The sequence below is a fragment of the Canis lupus genome, chromosome 29 (assembly GCF_048164855.1).
Source record: "Canis lupus baileyi chromosome 29, mCanLup2.hap1, whole genome shotgun sequence".
In the NCBI taxonomy this organism is placed as follows: domain Eukaryota; kingdom Metazoa; phylum Chordata; class Mammalia; order Carnivora; family Canidae; genus Canis; species Canis lupus.
In genome coordinates this window covers 33,127,971-33,143,943 of record NC_132866.1, presented here as the reverse complement: position 1 = coordinate 33,143,943, position 15,973 = coordinate 33,127,971, and the positions used below count along the sequence as shown (strand labels likewise).

Genomic DNA, 15,973 nt, shown 5'->3' with positions numbered 1-15,973 from the left:
CTTTAAGAGGCTCATGAGTGTCCTGAAAGCTGGCAATGCAGATCAGAGCCACCCTGCTTGCTTCAGATTGTGGACTCTGCAAACAGCTCTGTACTTGAGTTACACTACCCTGAAAAATAGCAAAAGTGCCAAGGTATTTGCCTACAGACTAAAAAATTTAAAATGACAACAACAAAACCCCCAAAACTTATGTGCTTCATTTTTTTTCAAATACAAAAAAGTATAAGTAATATTTCTTCTCCCTTTTGGATGACTTCTTAGTGATAGATCAGAGGCACAGCTAAAATGAACTTTGAGAGGGTTTTTGGAGGGTTTTCTTTTTTTTTTTTTTTTTAAGATTTTATTTATTTGAGTCAGAGAGCACACAGTAGGGAGGAGGGGCAAAGGGAGAAGCAGACTCTCCGCTGAACAGGACCCTGGGATCATGACCGGAGCCGAAGGCAAATGCTCAACTGACTGAGCCATACAGGTGCCCCTGAACTTTGAGTTTTAATGAGGTATTCCATTTACATAAGCCATTAGAATAGTATCAGCTCCTCAGCTGTTGGCTTGGGCTTCCACCCAGAATTTGATGTCATTGGTGGACATTCATAAGGAACAGGAATTATTTTTAAGCTTGTTGACCAGAGGACCTCTGAAGACCTTCTTGGTACTAAATATAATGTTAAATATAATGCAAATATAAAAAAGAAAATGGCTAGAAATGGTTATCTTATGTGTTAGGTATGTGGATTCAAAATGCTTTCCATCTGTTAAGGCTTTATGGGAGAGCCTCTCTGAAACTGGAGAGTTATTTAGTCTGGAAAATGTTTTACTCTGTGAGATGATGAAATGTAGGCTAGGTATCAGATGTGGGGGAGCCAGGTAGGAGGGAGCTCAAGAAGCATAGCCATGAAGAAAAGAGTTTGCAGGAGCTGAATCATATCCTATTTTGATTAAATCAGGATCATTTTACTGAGAGACTGTAATGTGAGAATGTGTTAGGTAGTAGAGCAGTTCTTTTATGTTTATCTCATCCAGAGTGAGTTAGTTTTCATCACATGTATTTTTAATTCTTTGGAAAGACAATTACATTAATTGAGGAATGACTTACAGAATACCAGTTTGAAAAGAACATTTAGTGAATGGATGTGTTGATATTGTGAACTGTCAATTAACTAAAACTTGCTTGTAATATGAGCATGCTGAATGGTGGCTGGCGGTTGGCTGCTTGGGGAAGCCCGTTATATTTTTAATGCATAGGATGGATAATACAAGGGCTTTGAGAAAGCAGCTCTGGGTTCTTCTCATTTTTTTCTTCCCCTTCATTGCAAGACTTCCAATGTTGCCTTGACCTAATATGAGAACTTTCCAGCACCTCTCCAGGATGGTTCTACTCCTGCTGCTGCCATTAGGCTTAGCAAGGGTAGAGTAACCTCCACATGCCAGTCAACCTGCAACCTTCCATCCCATCTCCAAACATGGCCAAAACTCCTTCTCTCCTCCATTTTCTCCCCGGCCTCACTTCCCAGGCCAGAGTCCTTTATTAAAGGACTATGATATTCTCTGGGAAGTCTTTGCTGTTAAGACTTGAGTTCCTGGGATCCCTGGGTGGCTCAGCGGTTTGGCGCTTGCCTTTGTCCCAGGGCGTGATCCTGGAGACCCGGGATCGAGTCCCGCGTTGGGCTCCCGGTGCATGGAGCCTGCTTCTCCCTCCTCCTGTGTCTCTGCCTCTCTCTCTCTCTCTCTCTATGTCTATCATAAATAAATGAGTAAATCTTAAAAAAAAAAAAAGACTTGAGTTCCTGTTATTTTTTATCTTCACTTTTTATCAGTTGCACAATTAGTACACACACTATTGAATGATTCTCTCACTATTTCCCCCCCTGGGGTTACTCTATGCCTTTTATTGGCTACAGGGGAGGGGCTGCCTCCATGTCACCGGAGATGCTCACAATTTCTTCAGCCACTCCAGGCTGGGGCCCTGGGGGTCCTGGAGGTGGCTGGGCACGTCAGGCATGTTCCCATCATCTCAGAGGGGCACTGGATAGTTGTAGGGCATGGCCTGGTTGATCATGGTGGCATATTTGGTGAAGGGACTGAGGGTGGGCAGAATCACAGCGAGGCCTCCGATGGTGAAGGATGCGAGCAGCACCGGCAATTTGGCCCAGGCATCCTTGAGGAAGGTGGCGAGTCTCCCAGCCATCTGATCTCTGTGGCGGCGGCCAATTCTTTGACTTTTTAACTGCCTGGGTTATTCAGTATTTTATGATATTAGCTCATATCCTAAGTTTTTTCTTTATGGCTCTGTAATAGTGAAGGATTTTGCTGTAGGCAGGGATTGTGTCTTTTTCTTCTTGTGGAGCCATGTAGTCCCTTGCACATGTGCCAACACCCAGTATATTTGTAGAGCTAAGCTTAAAAACTAATTTAGCTGCTTCCACTGGATGAGATAAAAAAAAAAATCACCTTTTTGCGTACAAGTAATATTCTATACAAAACAATATATGAGCAAATACTTATTGAGCCTTTATTATTGTAGTCCTGGGAAGTGATTTAAAAGAAATAAACATGGTTCTACATCAGGAAGAAATATGTGATGACACTGGATATAATGATAAGAATAAAGGGTACTATTTTTTGACAGATTACCACTTTATAGGATTATTGTGAGGGTTATATGAGAAACTATTATTTCCTCCCATGTCACAAATATAAGAACTAAGCCTTAGCAAAGTTAAATGGAGATGGGATCCAAACTCAGATTGAATGATTCCACTGCCCTGGTGCTATGTCAGCACCATATTATGCAGTTGAGCAGGTTGTTCAGTGCTTGGAGGTGCCTGGCCGAGAGCACAAGTGGTATTGAAATGCAGCCTGCAGTCCACTTGAAAAGCTGATAGGAGGTAAAGTATACAGTTGGAGGAGTGTACACCTGTGCAGCTACTACTCCTTTGTGCCATTTTATCATCTTATCTGTGCTGTTTTCTACAGTTGCAATGAGTCACATATGACTATTGAGCACTTGAAATGTGGCTAGTGCAGCTTTGGAGCTGAATTTTTAATTCTCCTTAATTTAAATTAAGTTTTTACTTAAACTCAGATGGCCACATATGGCTAGAAGCTACTACATTAGCACAGGTCTAAAGGTTCAAATAAATGGAATCATTCAGTGCATAGCTTCTTTGATACAACCTAATGTTTTTAAGATTCATCCACATATGTTACATAATTAGGGGATCATTCTTTTTATTGTTGAGCAGTCTTTGATTGTATGACTATACCACAGGTGGTTTATTTATCTGTTGATAGGCTTTTAGGTTTTTTCCCAGTTTGGGCTGTTATGAATAAAACTGCTAAAGACATTTGCATACGAGTCTATTTGTGGATGTATGCTTTTATTTTTCTTCTACCAGTGGAATTTTTGGGTCATCTGGTAAATGTATATTTAACTTTATAAGAAGCTGCCAAACTATTTTCAAAAGTGGCTATACCAATTTATATTCCCACCACAATATCCAGTCTCTCCAAGTTTGTACCAACTTTAGTATGGCCAGCCATTTTAATGTTAGCAATGCTAGTGGGAATGAAGTTCTATCTCATTGTGATTTTAATTGGTATTTCCCTGATGACTAATAACATTGCACATCATTTTGTGTGCTTGTAGGCCAATTGTATTCTTTTATAAAGTGCTTATTCAAACTTTTGCCCTTTTTAAAAAATAGTGTTGTCTGTCTACTTATTACTGAGTTATAAGAGTTTTTTATGTGTTCTGGATGCATATCCTTTATTAGATATTTATCTTACAAATATTTTCTGCCATACAATAATGGCTTGCCTTTGCAGAGCAGATGTTTTTAATTGTGTTGCAGTTTATCAATTGTTTTTCTTTTGTGATTTGTACTTTGTGTTCATTCTAAGAAATTTCTGCTTACTCCAGTAGTTGTAAAAATTTTCTCCTATGTGTCCTATTAGAAGTTTTATAATTTTGACTTTTACACTTAGAATCCATTTTGTGATCCATTTTGAGTTAACTTTTGTGTGTGGTGTGAGGAAGGGATTGAGCATCTTATTTTTTTCATATAGAAATATTCGTGTATGTTATTTTATGAAGTATCTGTTCAAGTCTCTTGCTCATTTTTTAAAAATTGTGTTAAGTGCTTATTACTGAGTTATAAGAGTTTTATGTATATTCTGGATACAGGAATTTTTTCACATGTATGTTTTGTTTTTTGTTTTTTGTTTTTTTTCACATGTATGTTTTGTGAATATTTTCTCCCACTCTGGGGCTTTTCATTCTTCTTTCCTCCCTTCCTCCCTCCTTTCCTCCCTTCCTTCCTTCCTTCCTTTTCTTTCTTTCTTGAAGAACAGAAGTTTACAAATTTTTTAAAAACTTTTGATTAAGTCCATTTTACTTTTTTTTCTTTGTGGTTAGTGCCCTTTGTGTCCTAAGAAATTTTTCAGCATCCCGAAGTTATGAAGATTTTTCCTGTTTTCTTCTAAATGTTTTACACTTTTAGATTTTGGTTTTAGCTTTATAATCTGTTTTGAATTAATTACTGTGTATGGTGTGATATAGGGGTTGATGTTCATTATTTTTCTATTTGGATCCAGTACCATTTATTGACTATCCTTTTCCCACTGAATTACCTTTGCATCGTTGTTCAAAAGCCAATTGACTGTGTATAGGTGTATTTCTGGATATTCTATTTTATTGATCTAAATTTCTATCCTTTTGCCAGTAACACACTGTTTAGATTACTGTGGCTTTGTAGTAGTATTGAAATCAGACTGTGTAACTTGTTCTCCAATTTGTTCTTCTTGTGTGTGTGTGTGTGTGTGTGTGTTTTGTTCTTTTTTTTTGTTGTTGTTCTTTTTTTTTTAAGATGAGACACAGAGGGAGAGAGAGAGACAGAGACAGAGACAGAGACACAGGCAGAGGGAGAAGCAGGCTTCTTGCAGGGAACCGGATGTGGAACTCAATCTGATCCCGGGACTCTGGGATCATGCCCCACGCTGAAGGTGGTGCTAAACCAGGGAGCCACCCAGGCGGCTCCTCCAATTTGTTCTTTTAACTATTTTGGCTACTCTAGGTCCTTTACATTTTACATGAATTTGTGAGATTGTTTCATTATTTGAAGATCAATCAGTATAGTTTACCAAGGAGATAACTCATACAGTCATCTTAATAAGTGGAGGAAAAGCAAAAACTCATTTGTAATAAAAACTTCTAGCAAATGAAGGATGCAAGGAAACATTCTTAGTTTATTTATTTTTTTTTTTTATTGAAAAGTTAAAAATTCCTTAATTTTTTATTCCTGGTACCACTACCACAATTTACAGGGCAATATACCTGATGTAATGAAAAGAAAAAGAAAAAGACAAAGCTACAACAGATAAAAGACCTCAGGAATGTACATCTAATTGACACTACATTGCATTAATCAATAGCTGCACTTTTTGCAAACTGTGGCTATGACAGTCCTGAACAAGAAGGGTTTCCTGTTTAAGCTGCAGTAACTTTTCTGACTATGGATCATCGTTCCTCCTGTGGCAGATTTTTACAGTTCCTCTAATGCATTTGGGACGACTGTCTCAAAGTAACCTGCAGCTTTCCTGACAACTCCTCACTCTCTCTCCTGCTAAGAACTGTAGCCCTTTTCTTCTGAAATTTTTTTAGAACCTTCTGCTACCATATCCACCACTTCCACCACCAGATCCATAACCACCACCATAGGGACTGCCCGAGCTTCTTCCACCAAAACTGCCCCCTTTCATGGGTCCATAATTTGATTGCTGTTGTCCACTATAATTTCCAAAATCATTATAGTTCCCACCACCACCATAGTTACCACCTCCAAAATTTCCTCCTTCATTGTAACCATCGTATCCTCCACCACCACCACCATATCCGCCTCCTTGGTTTCCATATCCTGGTCCACCACCACCATAGCCTCCTCTACTACTATAACCAGGACCACCACCATAGTTGCCACCATCACCTCCAAATCCATTATATCCACCATCACCTCCTCCATAACTACCTCTGCTGCCACCACCTCCACCACCATAGCCTCCTCTTCCCCCAAAGTTTCCACCACGGCCAAAATTACCACCACCTCCAAAGTTTCCTCCACGACCCATGAAGTTGCCAGATCCACCTCCACGACCTCTTTGCGATCCAGCAGACTGCATCTCTTGTTTAGAAAGGGCCTTTTTCACTTCACAATTATGCCCATTAATAGTGTGGTATTTCTGAACAACAATTTTATCAACTGTATCATGATCATCGAAAGTTACAAAAGCAAATCCTCTCTTTTTTCCACTCTGCCGGTCTTCCATAACTTCTATGGTTTCAATTTTGCCATACTTTTCAAAGTAGTCTCTCAAATTATATTCTTCTGTATCTTCTTTAATACCACCAACAAAAATTTTCTTCACTGTTAGATGGGCACCAGGCTTTACAGAATCCTCTCTAGAAACAGCTCTCTTTGGTTCCACTACACGCCCATCAACCTTGTGTGGTCGGGCACACATTGCTGCATCCACCTCTTCAACACAAGAGTAAGTCACAAAACCAAAACCCCTGGAACGTTTTGTTTGGGGGTCTCTCATTACCACACAATCTGTAAGTGTGCCCCATTTTTCAAAATGTTCTCTTAAACTATCATCCGTAGTTTCAAAGCTCAAACCACCAATAAACAGTTTTCTCAACTGCTCGGGTTCCTTTGGATCATGGCCCTCCTCCCCCCGGCGGCGGCGGCGACGGCCGGAGTCGGGCTGGGGGCGACCGGGCGGCGGTTTTACCTCCATTTTGAGACCGGACTCGCCTCTTCCAACTCGAGTTCAATATCACATTCTTAGTTTAATAAAAGATATTTGTAAGACACAGTTAACATAATATTAAATTGTGATGTATTAAATACTCTCCCTCAAAGACTGAGAACAAGGCAAAGATGTATGGTCTTTATACTTATATTGGTATCATAATTGGAGATCCTAGCCAGTGCAATAGGCAAGAATAAAAGGTATGCATTTTGAAAAGAAATAAGTAAAACTTTCTTTATATGAAGATGACATGGTATTTGTATAGAAAATTCTAAGTCATCTACAAAATATCTGTGGAAGTAATAATTGAATTTAGCAAGGGTATAAGTTGTATTGTTTACACACAATATTCAGTTGTATTCCTGCATACTAGCAGCAAACAACTGGAAAATGAAACATAAAATAATTCTGCATATAATAGCAACACTATCATAGGAGCAAATTTAGCAAAAGATATTCAAGACCTCTATAGATAAATACAAAATATTACTGAGATAAATTTTTTAAAAATATACGTGGAAATTTCTGTTGGTGAGCACATGGAGATTTGGAGAAGGTGGTGTGCTTGGAGAGGGCATGGAAGCTACTTGACATTGTCCTATGCGTTGCCCTATGCGTCTCTACCATCCGGCTGTTCCTGAGTTATAGTTTTACAATAAACTAGTAATCTGTGTCTCATCCTCTCAGCCATCATTTTCAAAGCAGTAAATTCATTGTGGAACAAAGTGGCAGCAAATGTCAGACTCTCTTCTCTGGGCTTCCTTGGTCTAATGCCTTGGTAGCTCTTTAGCACCTTTATGAAAGTTCCAGATGAACCAAAAATTGTGAACCAAAAATTATTGAGGAACCATGAAATAATCCTTTGTTTTAATAATTTATTAAGAGTTCATATTTAGGGTGCTTGAGTTGCTCTGTCGGTTGAACGTTTGCCTTCAGGTCAGGCTATGATCCCAGGGTGCTGGGATCAAGTCCTGCATTGGGCTCCTACCTGCTCAGCAGAGTCTGCTTCTCCCTCTAACCCTCCCTCCTGCTCATTCTCTCTCTCTCTCTCTCTCTCTCTCTCTCTCTCTCCCCCTCCCTCCCGTGCTCTCTCTCTCATGCTTTCTTTCTCTCTCAAATAAATAAAATAAAATCTTAAAAAAAATAGTTCATATTCAGACAGTACCATGCATGACTTGATTTTCCTGCGTAGGTTCCACAGAGCTATGTGGTTGACTCTGCCACCACCTCTACACAGCATAACCAGTTTACTCAGCCACTGTCCGCTGCTGCCTCCTTTGAGCAAATGCAGTTCAGCTGTGTGACATTCCATAAACAGCACACACATTGTATAAACAGTGTGGCCATGCAGCAGCTCTTGCATCCATGACATACAGAAAATAGTCAAGAAGGGCTCTCCACTACCCCAGGATCTAGAGTTTTCTTTTTTTGAGTTTGCTCTTATAGTGTCACTCATAACTGAGACAGCTGCCAGGCCCAGCTATCACACAATATGTCCTATTAATAAAAACAAGAAACATGCAGGAGTTAATTCACCTAAACACAGTTTAAAGTCAGTTTAAGGGCAGCCTGGGTGGCTCAGCAGTTTAGCGCCACCTTCAGCCCAGGGAGAGTGATCCTGTGGACCTGGAATTGAGTCCCACATTGGGCTTCCTGCATGGAGCCTGCTTCTACCTCTGCCTGTGTCTCTGCCTCTCTGTCTCTCACGAATAAATAAATAAAATCTTTTTAAAAAAGCCACTTTAATTATAGGGCACATCTTGTTCCCAATATTTTATTTTTAAAATACTATTAGATGTCCATGGCAGTTATAATATAAAGGTATTTCAACTTAAATATTAGCTCTGAGGATATCAGATATTGTTTTATGGAAAGCTTTTAAGTCACAATAAAATAGTTAGCAAATGGCAAAAGATATATATATATATATATGTATATATATAGATACTATATCTATGTGCATATATATATGCATGCCCATACGTATATTCTTCATTATATATATATATGGAGAGAAAGAGAGAGAACTCTAGTGTTAGCTAGCTATATCATGATTATGGATTAGACACCTCAATATTGGGGGCGCCTGGGTGGCTCAGTCACTTGGGCCGCTGCCTTTGACTCAGGCCTTGATCCCAGAGTTGGAGGATCAATCCCCACATCTGCCTCCCTGCTAGCCTGCTTCTCCCGGCCTCCCTGCTTGTGCTTACAACCACACCTGCTCTCTCTCTCTGTCATATTAATAAATAAAATCTTAATAAAACAAAAACCTCAATATTTTTAAAATGATATTTCCCTCCAAATTGATACATTAATTTACATTACCAGTCCCAAGCAAAGTTCCTGCAGGAATATTTTTTCTTTTTTTTAGTTTATTAATATAATTTATATTGAGTTTTGAATGTTAAACTTTCATTCCAGGGATTAAACCCCACTTGGTACTAATGTATTAACCTTTTTATATATTGGTACATTTAATTTCTAAATATTTCTTTAGAATTTTTACATCTATGCTCACAAGGGACATTGATCTATAGTATTTTTCATGTAATGTCTTTGTCTACTTTTGATCTCAGGGCAGAGATTTGCCCTCACAGAATGAGTTGGAAAATATCCCCTCCTCTTCAATTTTCTGGAAAAGTTTGGGTAGAATTTGTATTATGTTTTCTTTAAATGTTTGGTAAAATTCACCAGTGAAACCATCTTGGCCTGAAGTTTTGTTGTTTGGGTTTTATTTTAAGGTTAGATTTTATTTTATTTTTTTATTTTATTTTATTTTTTTAAGGTTAGATTTTAACGGCAAATTCAATTTCTTTAATAAATTAAAAGTCATTCAATTTTTCTGTTTCTTCTTGAATAAGTTTTGGTAGTTTGTGACTTTCAAGGAATTTGTCTATTTCATTTGAGTGGAAAATTTATAGGTATAACACTGTTCATAATATTCCTTAATTATCCTTTTATTATCTATAAAATCTATAGTGATATTACTTTTCTCATTCCTGAATATTGATCATCTGTGTCTTCTCTCTTCCTGATCAGTATGATAGGAGTTTTATTAAGTTTATTGATCTTGTTAAAGATCAGCTTTTTATTTCATAAATGTTTTGATCTTTCTATATCATTTATTTTCTTTCTTCAGATTTCATTTGTTGTTCTTTCTCTAGTTTCTTTTTTTTTTTTTTTAAGATTTTATTTATTTTTTCATGAGAGACACACAGAGAGAGGCAGAGATACAGGCAGAGACACAGGCAGAGGGAGAAGTGGGCTCCATGCACGGAGCCTGATGTGGGACTCAATCCCGGGTCTCCAGGATCACGCCCTGGGCTGAAGGCAGTGCTAAACCGCTGAGCCACCTGGGCTGCCCATTTCTCTAGTTTCTTAAGATAGAAGCAGAGGGCATTGATTTGTATGTATGTATGTACTGCTTTAGCAAATTCTGATATTAACATCTTCATTCAGTTCAAATAGTTTCTATTTTTTCTTGATTTTTGTTTTTTTTAAGTTTTAATTTAAATTCAGTTTAGTTAAAATATAGTATATTATTAGTTTCAGGGGTAGAATTTAGTGATTCATTAATTGCATATAACAATACCCAGTGCTCATTACATCACCTGCCCTCCTTAATGCCCATCACCCAATTACTCTATCCCCTCACTGAACTCCCCTCCAGCAGCCCTGTTTGTTTCCTATAGTTAAGAGTCTCTTACAGTTTGCCTCCCTCTCTGTTTTTATCGTATTTTATTTCTCCTTTCCTTTCACTATGTTCATCTGTTTTGTTACTTACATTCTACATATGAGTGAAATCATATGGTATTTGTCTTTTTCTGACGGACTTATTTCACTTAGCATAATACTTCCTACTTCCATCCATGTCGTAAATGGCAAGATTTCATTCTTTTTGATGACTGAGTGATATTCCTCTGTGTGTGTGTGTGTGTGTGTGTGTGTATCACATCTTCTTTATCCATTCATCTGTCAATGGACAGACATCTGGGCTTTTTCCATAGTCTGGCTGTTGTGGACCCTACTGCTATAGGAATTTTTTTATTGATATTCTCCAGATTGGGGTAAGGTGTGGATTTACTGTACTAGATAAAAGGCACTATGTTTTTTCTCAAGTAAAGGAGTGACAATATGATGAGAATAATGTTTGGGAAGTATTTTTCTGCACTTTCTCTTAGCCAAAAGTCTGAGAAGTGAGGGAATATTTTTCTGAAAATTATATGCGATGGACTGAAATAGGAGGCGGTTAACATTTAGGAAACTGAAAGCTCTTCAGGAATCCAGGTACTAATGGACAAGGAGTGGGTTCAAAGAGCCATGGAAAAGAAAGAATAAAATGTCTATTGGGACTATATACCTTGATACTGTGCCAGGAATGTAGGGTGCAGAGTATTTCTAAAACCCTTAAATCTAAGGATGCAAGGTCTCTGCTCTTCACAAGCTTTCAATCCAAGCAGTAGTCCTATATAATCGGTAGCTACGGTATAGTGTTTCATGACATGCTGTACTGGTGAAAGGTAGGGAGAACTGTGGGAAACAGATGAGAGCAATTAATGCTGTCCAGTCAGCGTCAGGGAGGGCTACAGGCGGGAGATGCCATTTACACTGGGCTAAGGAGTCTTAGCAGAGTTAGAAAACAATGGAAAGGAAAATGCACGGAGGCATTAATGCTAGGCTAGTTCCATACATGGAAAAAAAGACTAGTATGACAGGAGATCTTCTCCTTGGGGGTATCATTTAGAGATGAAGCAGGAGAAAATAGACTAGGACTAAATCATGGAGGATCTAATGCCACCTTCTGCTACTCACTTTTCTCCCTTTACGTCTCTTATCAAAAACATGCATCTTTGTGTGCATGAGTGTGTGTACGCGCATACACAGAACTCCAGAATTTCTTGACATGATTGTACTACAGCAAAGGAGAGGGAATCCTGTTAAGTGTCACAACATTGCAATCCTATCTGCTTCCACTCTTGGCTTAAAGTTCTAGTAATGTCTATGACTCCGTATTTCTGGGAGAGCAATAAGGTGAGAGGGGTCATTTGCAGGCTGATGGAGACTGTGTTTGCAGTGAGGATTTCCTTTCTTTGTGAGTTTTACAATTGAGAATTAATCTGTTATGAGCAAACTTTTTTGTAATCCTCCATTTTACTATATTGGCGACCTCATCAATGTATTAGCTCAAAAATATTTGTATATCTTTGTCATCTACCTATCAGTTAACTCCTGATATCTAATATACTCAGTATATAAAGATTGGGGTATCTCTGGGTTTTCTGGGTCACAAGTATAGCATCCCAGACTTTGAAACTTTTCTGATAGAGGGGGTGAAAGTCATAAAAGGTTAAGTCTGGGCCTTGGAAAAGAACCCAGAAATAGTACACCAGTGCCTTTGGAGAATGTTTTAAAAGCTTTGTTTCTTTGTAAGTTATGGAGTTTCCATCATAATAGTTTGGAGAAAGGAGGTCAGGAGGGAGTGGAGCAGCAGACAGTGGAGAAGAAAGTGAAGACTGACTCATCCTGTAGGGTTTGGGTGTGGGTGTGCCTGCAGTAGAGAGAGAGGGAGGAAGGATTGTGTAGGCAAAATATTTTCTTTAATCTCTTTGCAGAGTGGGCTTTGGGGAAGAGAATGCATAAGTAAATAACTGTGGCATGGTTGTTTATCTATCATATATGTGATACCGTAAGTGCATCTATAAAATCCTTTAAGTTTAAAGATGAAATAGGACTGTTACATCCCATTACTAGCTCTGACAGTTGTCCTAGTATTTCTTTCTATGATGATGAAATTACTTTTGCTTTCTTTGATTGAATTAAATGTTTTCCTAAGAGCTTCAGATGAATTCATAGTTATGCATTGTATTTTCCTACTTCTTTATCTTTCTGTACACTGTTCCTTTTACCCAAGGTCTCTTTTTTGATTATACATATAAGTAATTGCTACCTCTCTGTAAAGTTCAAGCTTAAATCCCCCTCCATCAGAGCTTTACTGACCTCCTGCTTCTGAACCTTGCTTCTGAACTCTGGAATGCTTAATAAATAATTGACAGTTGTCTGATAGTTTTTGTTGTTGTTAGATCCCACCTCCTTCTGACATTTATAATCATAAAAAACAATGTGCTTGTATTTAACATTTTTCTCATTTAATTGTTCTTTATGGCACAAAGGATTTCATCTGGTTTAGAAACAAAATTGAAAAAAAGAAACATAAAATTGGAGACATACTGCAAATTAGTGATTATAACTTTCTAATGCAGGAATTCTCTCTATAGTTTCTTTGTTATATCACATCTCTACTTTTAGATAAGCCATTCAAATATTCTGAACATCATCCATTAAATGGGGGTGATAATAGTATTCCTTTATTAATTAGGAAAAGGTTTGGATGTGACAGAAAACCTAAAATACTGGTGGCTTAAACAGCATAAAATTTTATTTTTCTTTCCCTCAAATCCAGGAAACAACCACCCAGGTTTGTATCTTATTTCTTTATGAAAGGCGTCCATTCTTAGTTTACCTCGTGGTCTAAGATAGCTGCCTCAGCTCCAATCATCATGCCTTCCCTCCAGCCAGCAGAAAGGAGAAAAGTGGAGGAGAAAGGCACACCTTGTGGTTCAAAGACATCTCCCAGAAATAGCAAACCACTTCTGCTTATATCTAATTAGCAATAACTTAGTGGTATGGCTATATCTAACTATAAGGGCTATAAGGCTGATATAGGGATGGCCATATGGTTGGCTAAAATTCAGAGGTTCTATTACTGAAAAAAATGTGAACAGATTTTGGGTTCAATTACTAGTTTCTGCCACTCTACTGATAATGTTATTATAATCAGATATTATGTACACTGTGCTTAGAACATGCCTGACACACACTCCATGCTCAGTAAATACTTATGAGACATTAGTTTTATAATTAGCCATTATAGATAGTATTCATTCACTCTGTTATTTTTCAACACCTATTGAACACTTGCTGTGGTGTACCCTGTGCCTCTTTCTATTTAAATCTCTATATCAACAATGGGGAGAAGACTACCATCCAGAATAGCTTCTCCTTTGTTAAACAGATCTAAAAGTTAGGGAATACTTTATCACACTAAGCCAAAGCATACCTCCTCAATAATTCATTTGTTTTGGCCCTGATCCTACCTTATGAAACAAAATAACCAGCCTATTTTCTCATCTCTGCTCTTCAAATATATGAAGATGGCAGTCAAGGCTTCTACTTAGCTTTTTGGCTCTAACTAGACATTTTATTAACTCATTTACCTAGCACACAGTTTGGCAAACTTTTTTTATAAAGGACTAGATGGTGAATATTTCTGGCTTTGCAGGCCTTATGGTTTCTGTCACAATTTCTCAACTGTATCATTATAATGCAAAAGAAACCATAGACGTTACATAAATGAATGGCTATGGCTGTGTTCCAATAAAATTTTATTTACAAAAGCAGCAGGTCAGATTTGGACCTTGGTCTGCAGTTTGCCAGCCTGATTTAGCCCATGAAATTTATTAACAAGGCTATTTGTGACTGTTATTTCTCCATCCTGAAGGTGAAAACTTACTCTATGTCACTTCTGATTCTTCTTAAACCTTTTCTTTTCTTTTTTTTTTTTTTTTTCCTGTCTTACTACTTTGGCTAGGATTTCCAGCACTCCCTGCATCTCCTTAGCCATACTTCATGGCCAATCATTTTCCTAGACATATTACCCATCCTAGCTCATCTCCAGCTTGGAAATGCTACCTTGACAAGTTACCTCTGGTTCTTCCATATTCTTAACCCACATATCCTTTGGTCTCTCCCAGGCTGGTCCTTCTCTAGTATTCCCTACAAACCACATTAAGAAAAGAAGAATCTTTTTCTCCACCTCTTTCTTCTTCAGAACTGTTAGACTACGATCTTTATTCAGTGCTTCAGGGTTTTTTTGGCCAACTGTCTAATGCTAACTATAACTTTAACCTAACACATCGTCTCTCACAGATAGCCTAGGCCTAAGCCAAGAGGTGGTAGGTAGAAAATTAACATTTATTGATTGACATATAAAATACATAGATTTTTATTCTAATGTCATAGAAATGGAAAGTATAATTTGGGATCGATCATATAACCTGCTCATAGTCATGCAGCTGGATTCAGGGAGTCCAACTCAGTTATAGAATTGAAATTTAAATTTGAGTGAACCTGGTAAGTGGAGTGAGAGCAATCTGGCAAAAGTAAATTGAACACCGTGTTACCAGTGGGGCCGCTAAACTTTACAAGGCATAGAATAACAAACACTTGCCCTTAACTTTTGGTTTCCAAAGCATTTTCTTCACAGTCTGATGGAATAGTTGATTTTATTTCTGTCTTACAGCAGAGGAAATCAAACCAAACCCAAAGTAGTTAAAATATTTGCCTGAAGTGCCAGGTGCCAATGTCTTACTGTTTTTCTCTATGAGAATCCACATTTGCTCTTTTCTAAAAAGTCCACCCCACCTCTTTATCTAGCTAATTCCTTCTTATCTTTCAGCTAGATCATCATCTTCTCCAGGAAATCCTCCCTGGCAATAACTTCCACCTTGTCCCCACTATCTGATTTAGGTGCTCTTTTCTCTGTGTTAACCCAGATTATAGCCCTATTTGCACTGTACTTTACCTGATGATTTATTAGCTTATAAAGAGATCAAGGACAGATTCTGCCTCATTTATTTTTGTACTTGATAGGAATTTGGTTAATAAAAGAATGACCTGAGCTGCAGTCTTCAGTCCTTGGTCTTAATTACAGCTGGAGGCAAAACAAAGATCTCAGCCTTCCAGAGACAAAACTGAAATAAAAGAGGATCCTCCCAAAAGCCATGAATCTCTGCAGCCAGTGGACATTAGGAATTCAAACCCATGAGGTTTCAGACTAGGTAGCAAGAAAGCATCCTAACTATAATAAAGAGCATAGATTCTGGAATCAGGTTATTGGGTTTGAATCCTGCTCCATCATTTTCCAGCAGGGTGATCTTTAGCAAGTGACCTAGCTTCTTTCTGCTTTGGTTTCTAATCTGTCAAATGTAGATAACGATAGAACTGATCCATATTAGTTTTCGCTTGCTGTGCAACAAATTACCTCAGAACGGTGCCTTGAAACAATAAACATTTATTATCTCACATTTTCTGTGGTTCAGGAATTTGG

At 38.0% G+C, this 15,973-nt stretch overlaps 2 protein-coding genes and 1 pseudogene across 9 annotated transcripts in view; 1 reads left to right on the top strand and 2 right to left on the bottom strand.

Annotated features, from left to right (window-relative positions):
• The window catches only part of PLCE1 (phospholipase C epsilon 1), a 321,197-nt gene that overhangs the window by 23,678 nt on the left and 281,546 nt on the right, over positions 1–15,973 (top strand). The gene's annotated exons all lie outside the window — the stretch shown is intronic.
• LOC140620698 (NADH dehydrogenase [ubiquinone] 1 alpha subcomplex subunit 3-like) lies at positions 1,931–2,185 on the bottom strand (annotated as a pseudogene).
• On the bottom strand, positions 5,244–6,834 carry LOC140621100 (heterogeneous nuclear ribonucleoprotein A3). Of its 2 annotated transcripts, XM_072805979.1 has the most exons (2): positions 6,787–6,834; positions 5,244–6,720 (listed from the first exon to the last, which is right to left on the bottom strand). In XM_072805979.1, exons 1-2 carry the CDS (start codon positions 6,790–6,792, stop codon positions 5,656–5,658), a joined length of 1,071 nt encoding a protein of 356 aa, XP_072662080.1. In that variant the 5' UTR covers positions 6,793–6,834; the 3' UTR covers positions 5,244–5,655. The 2 variants fall into 2 exon arrangements, with proteins under 2 accessions (XP_072662080.1, XP_072662079.1); XM_072805978.1 differs by having other exon boundaries at positions 5,244–6,828.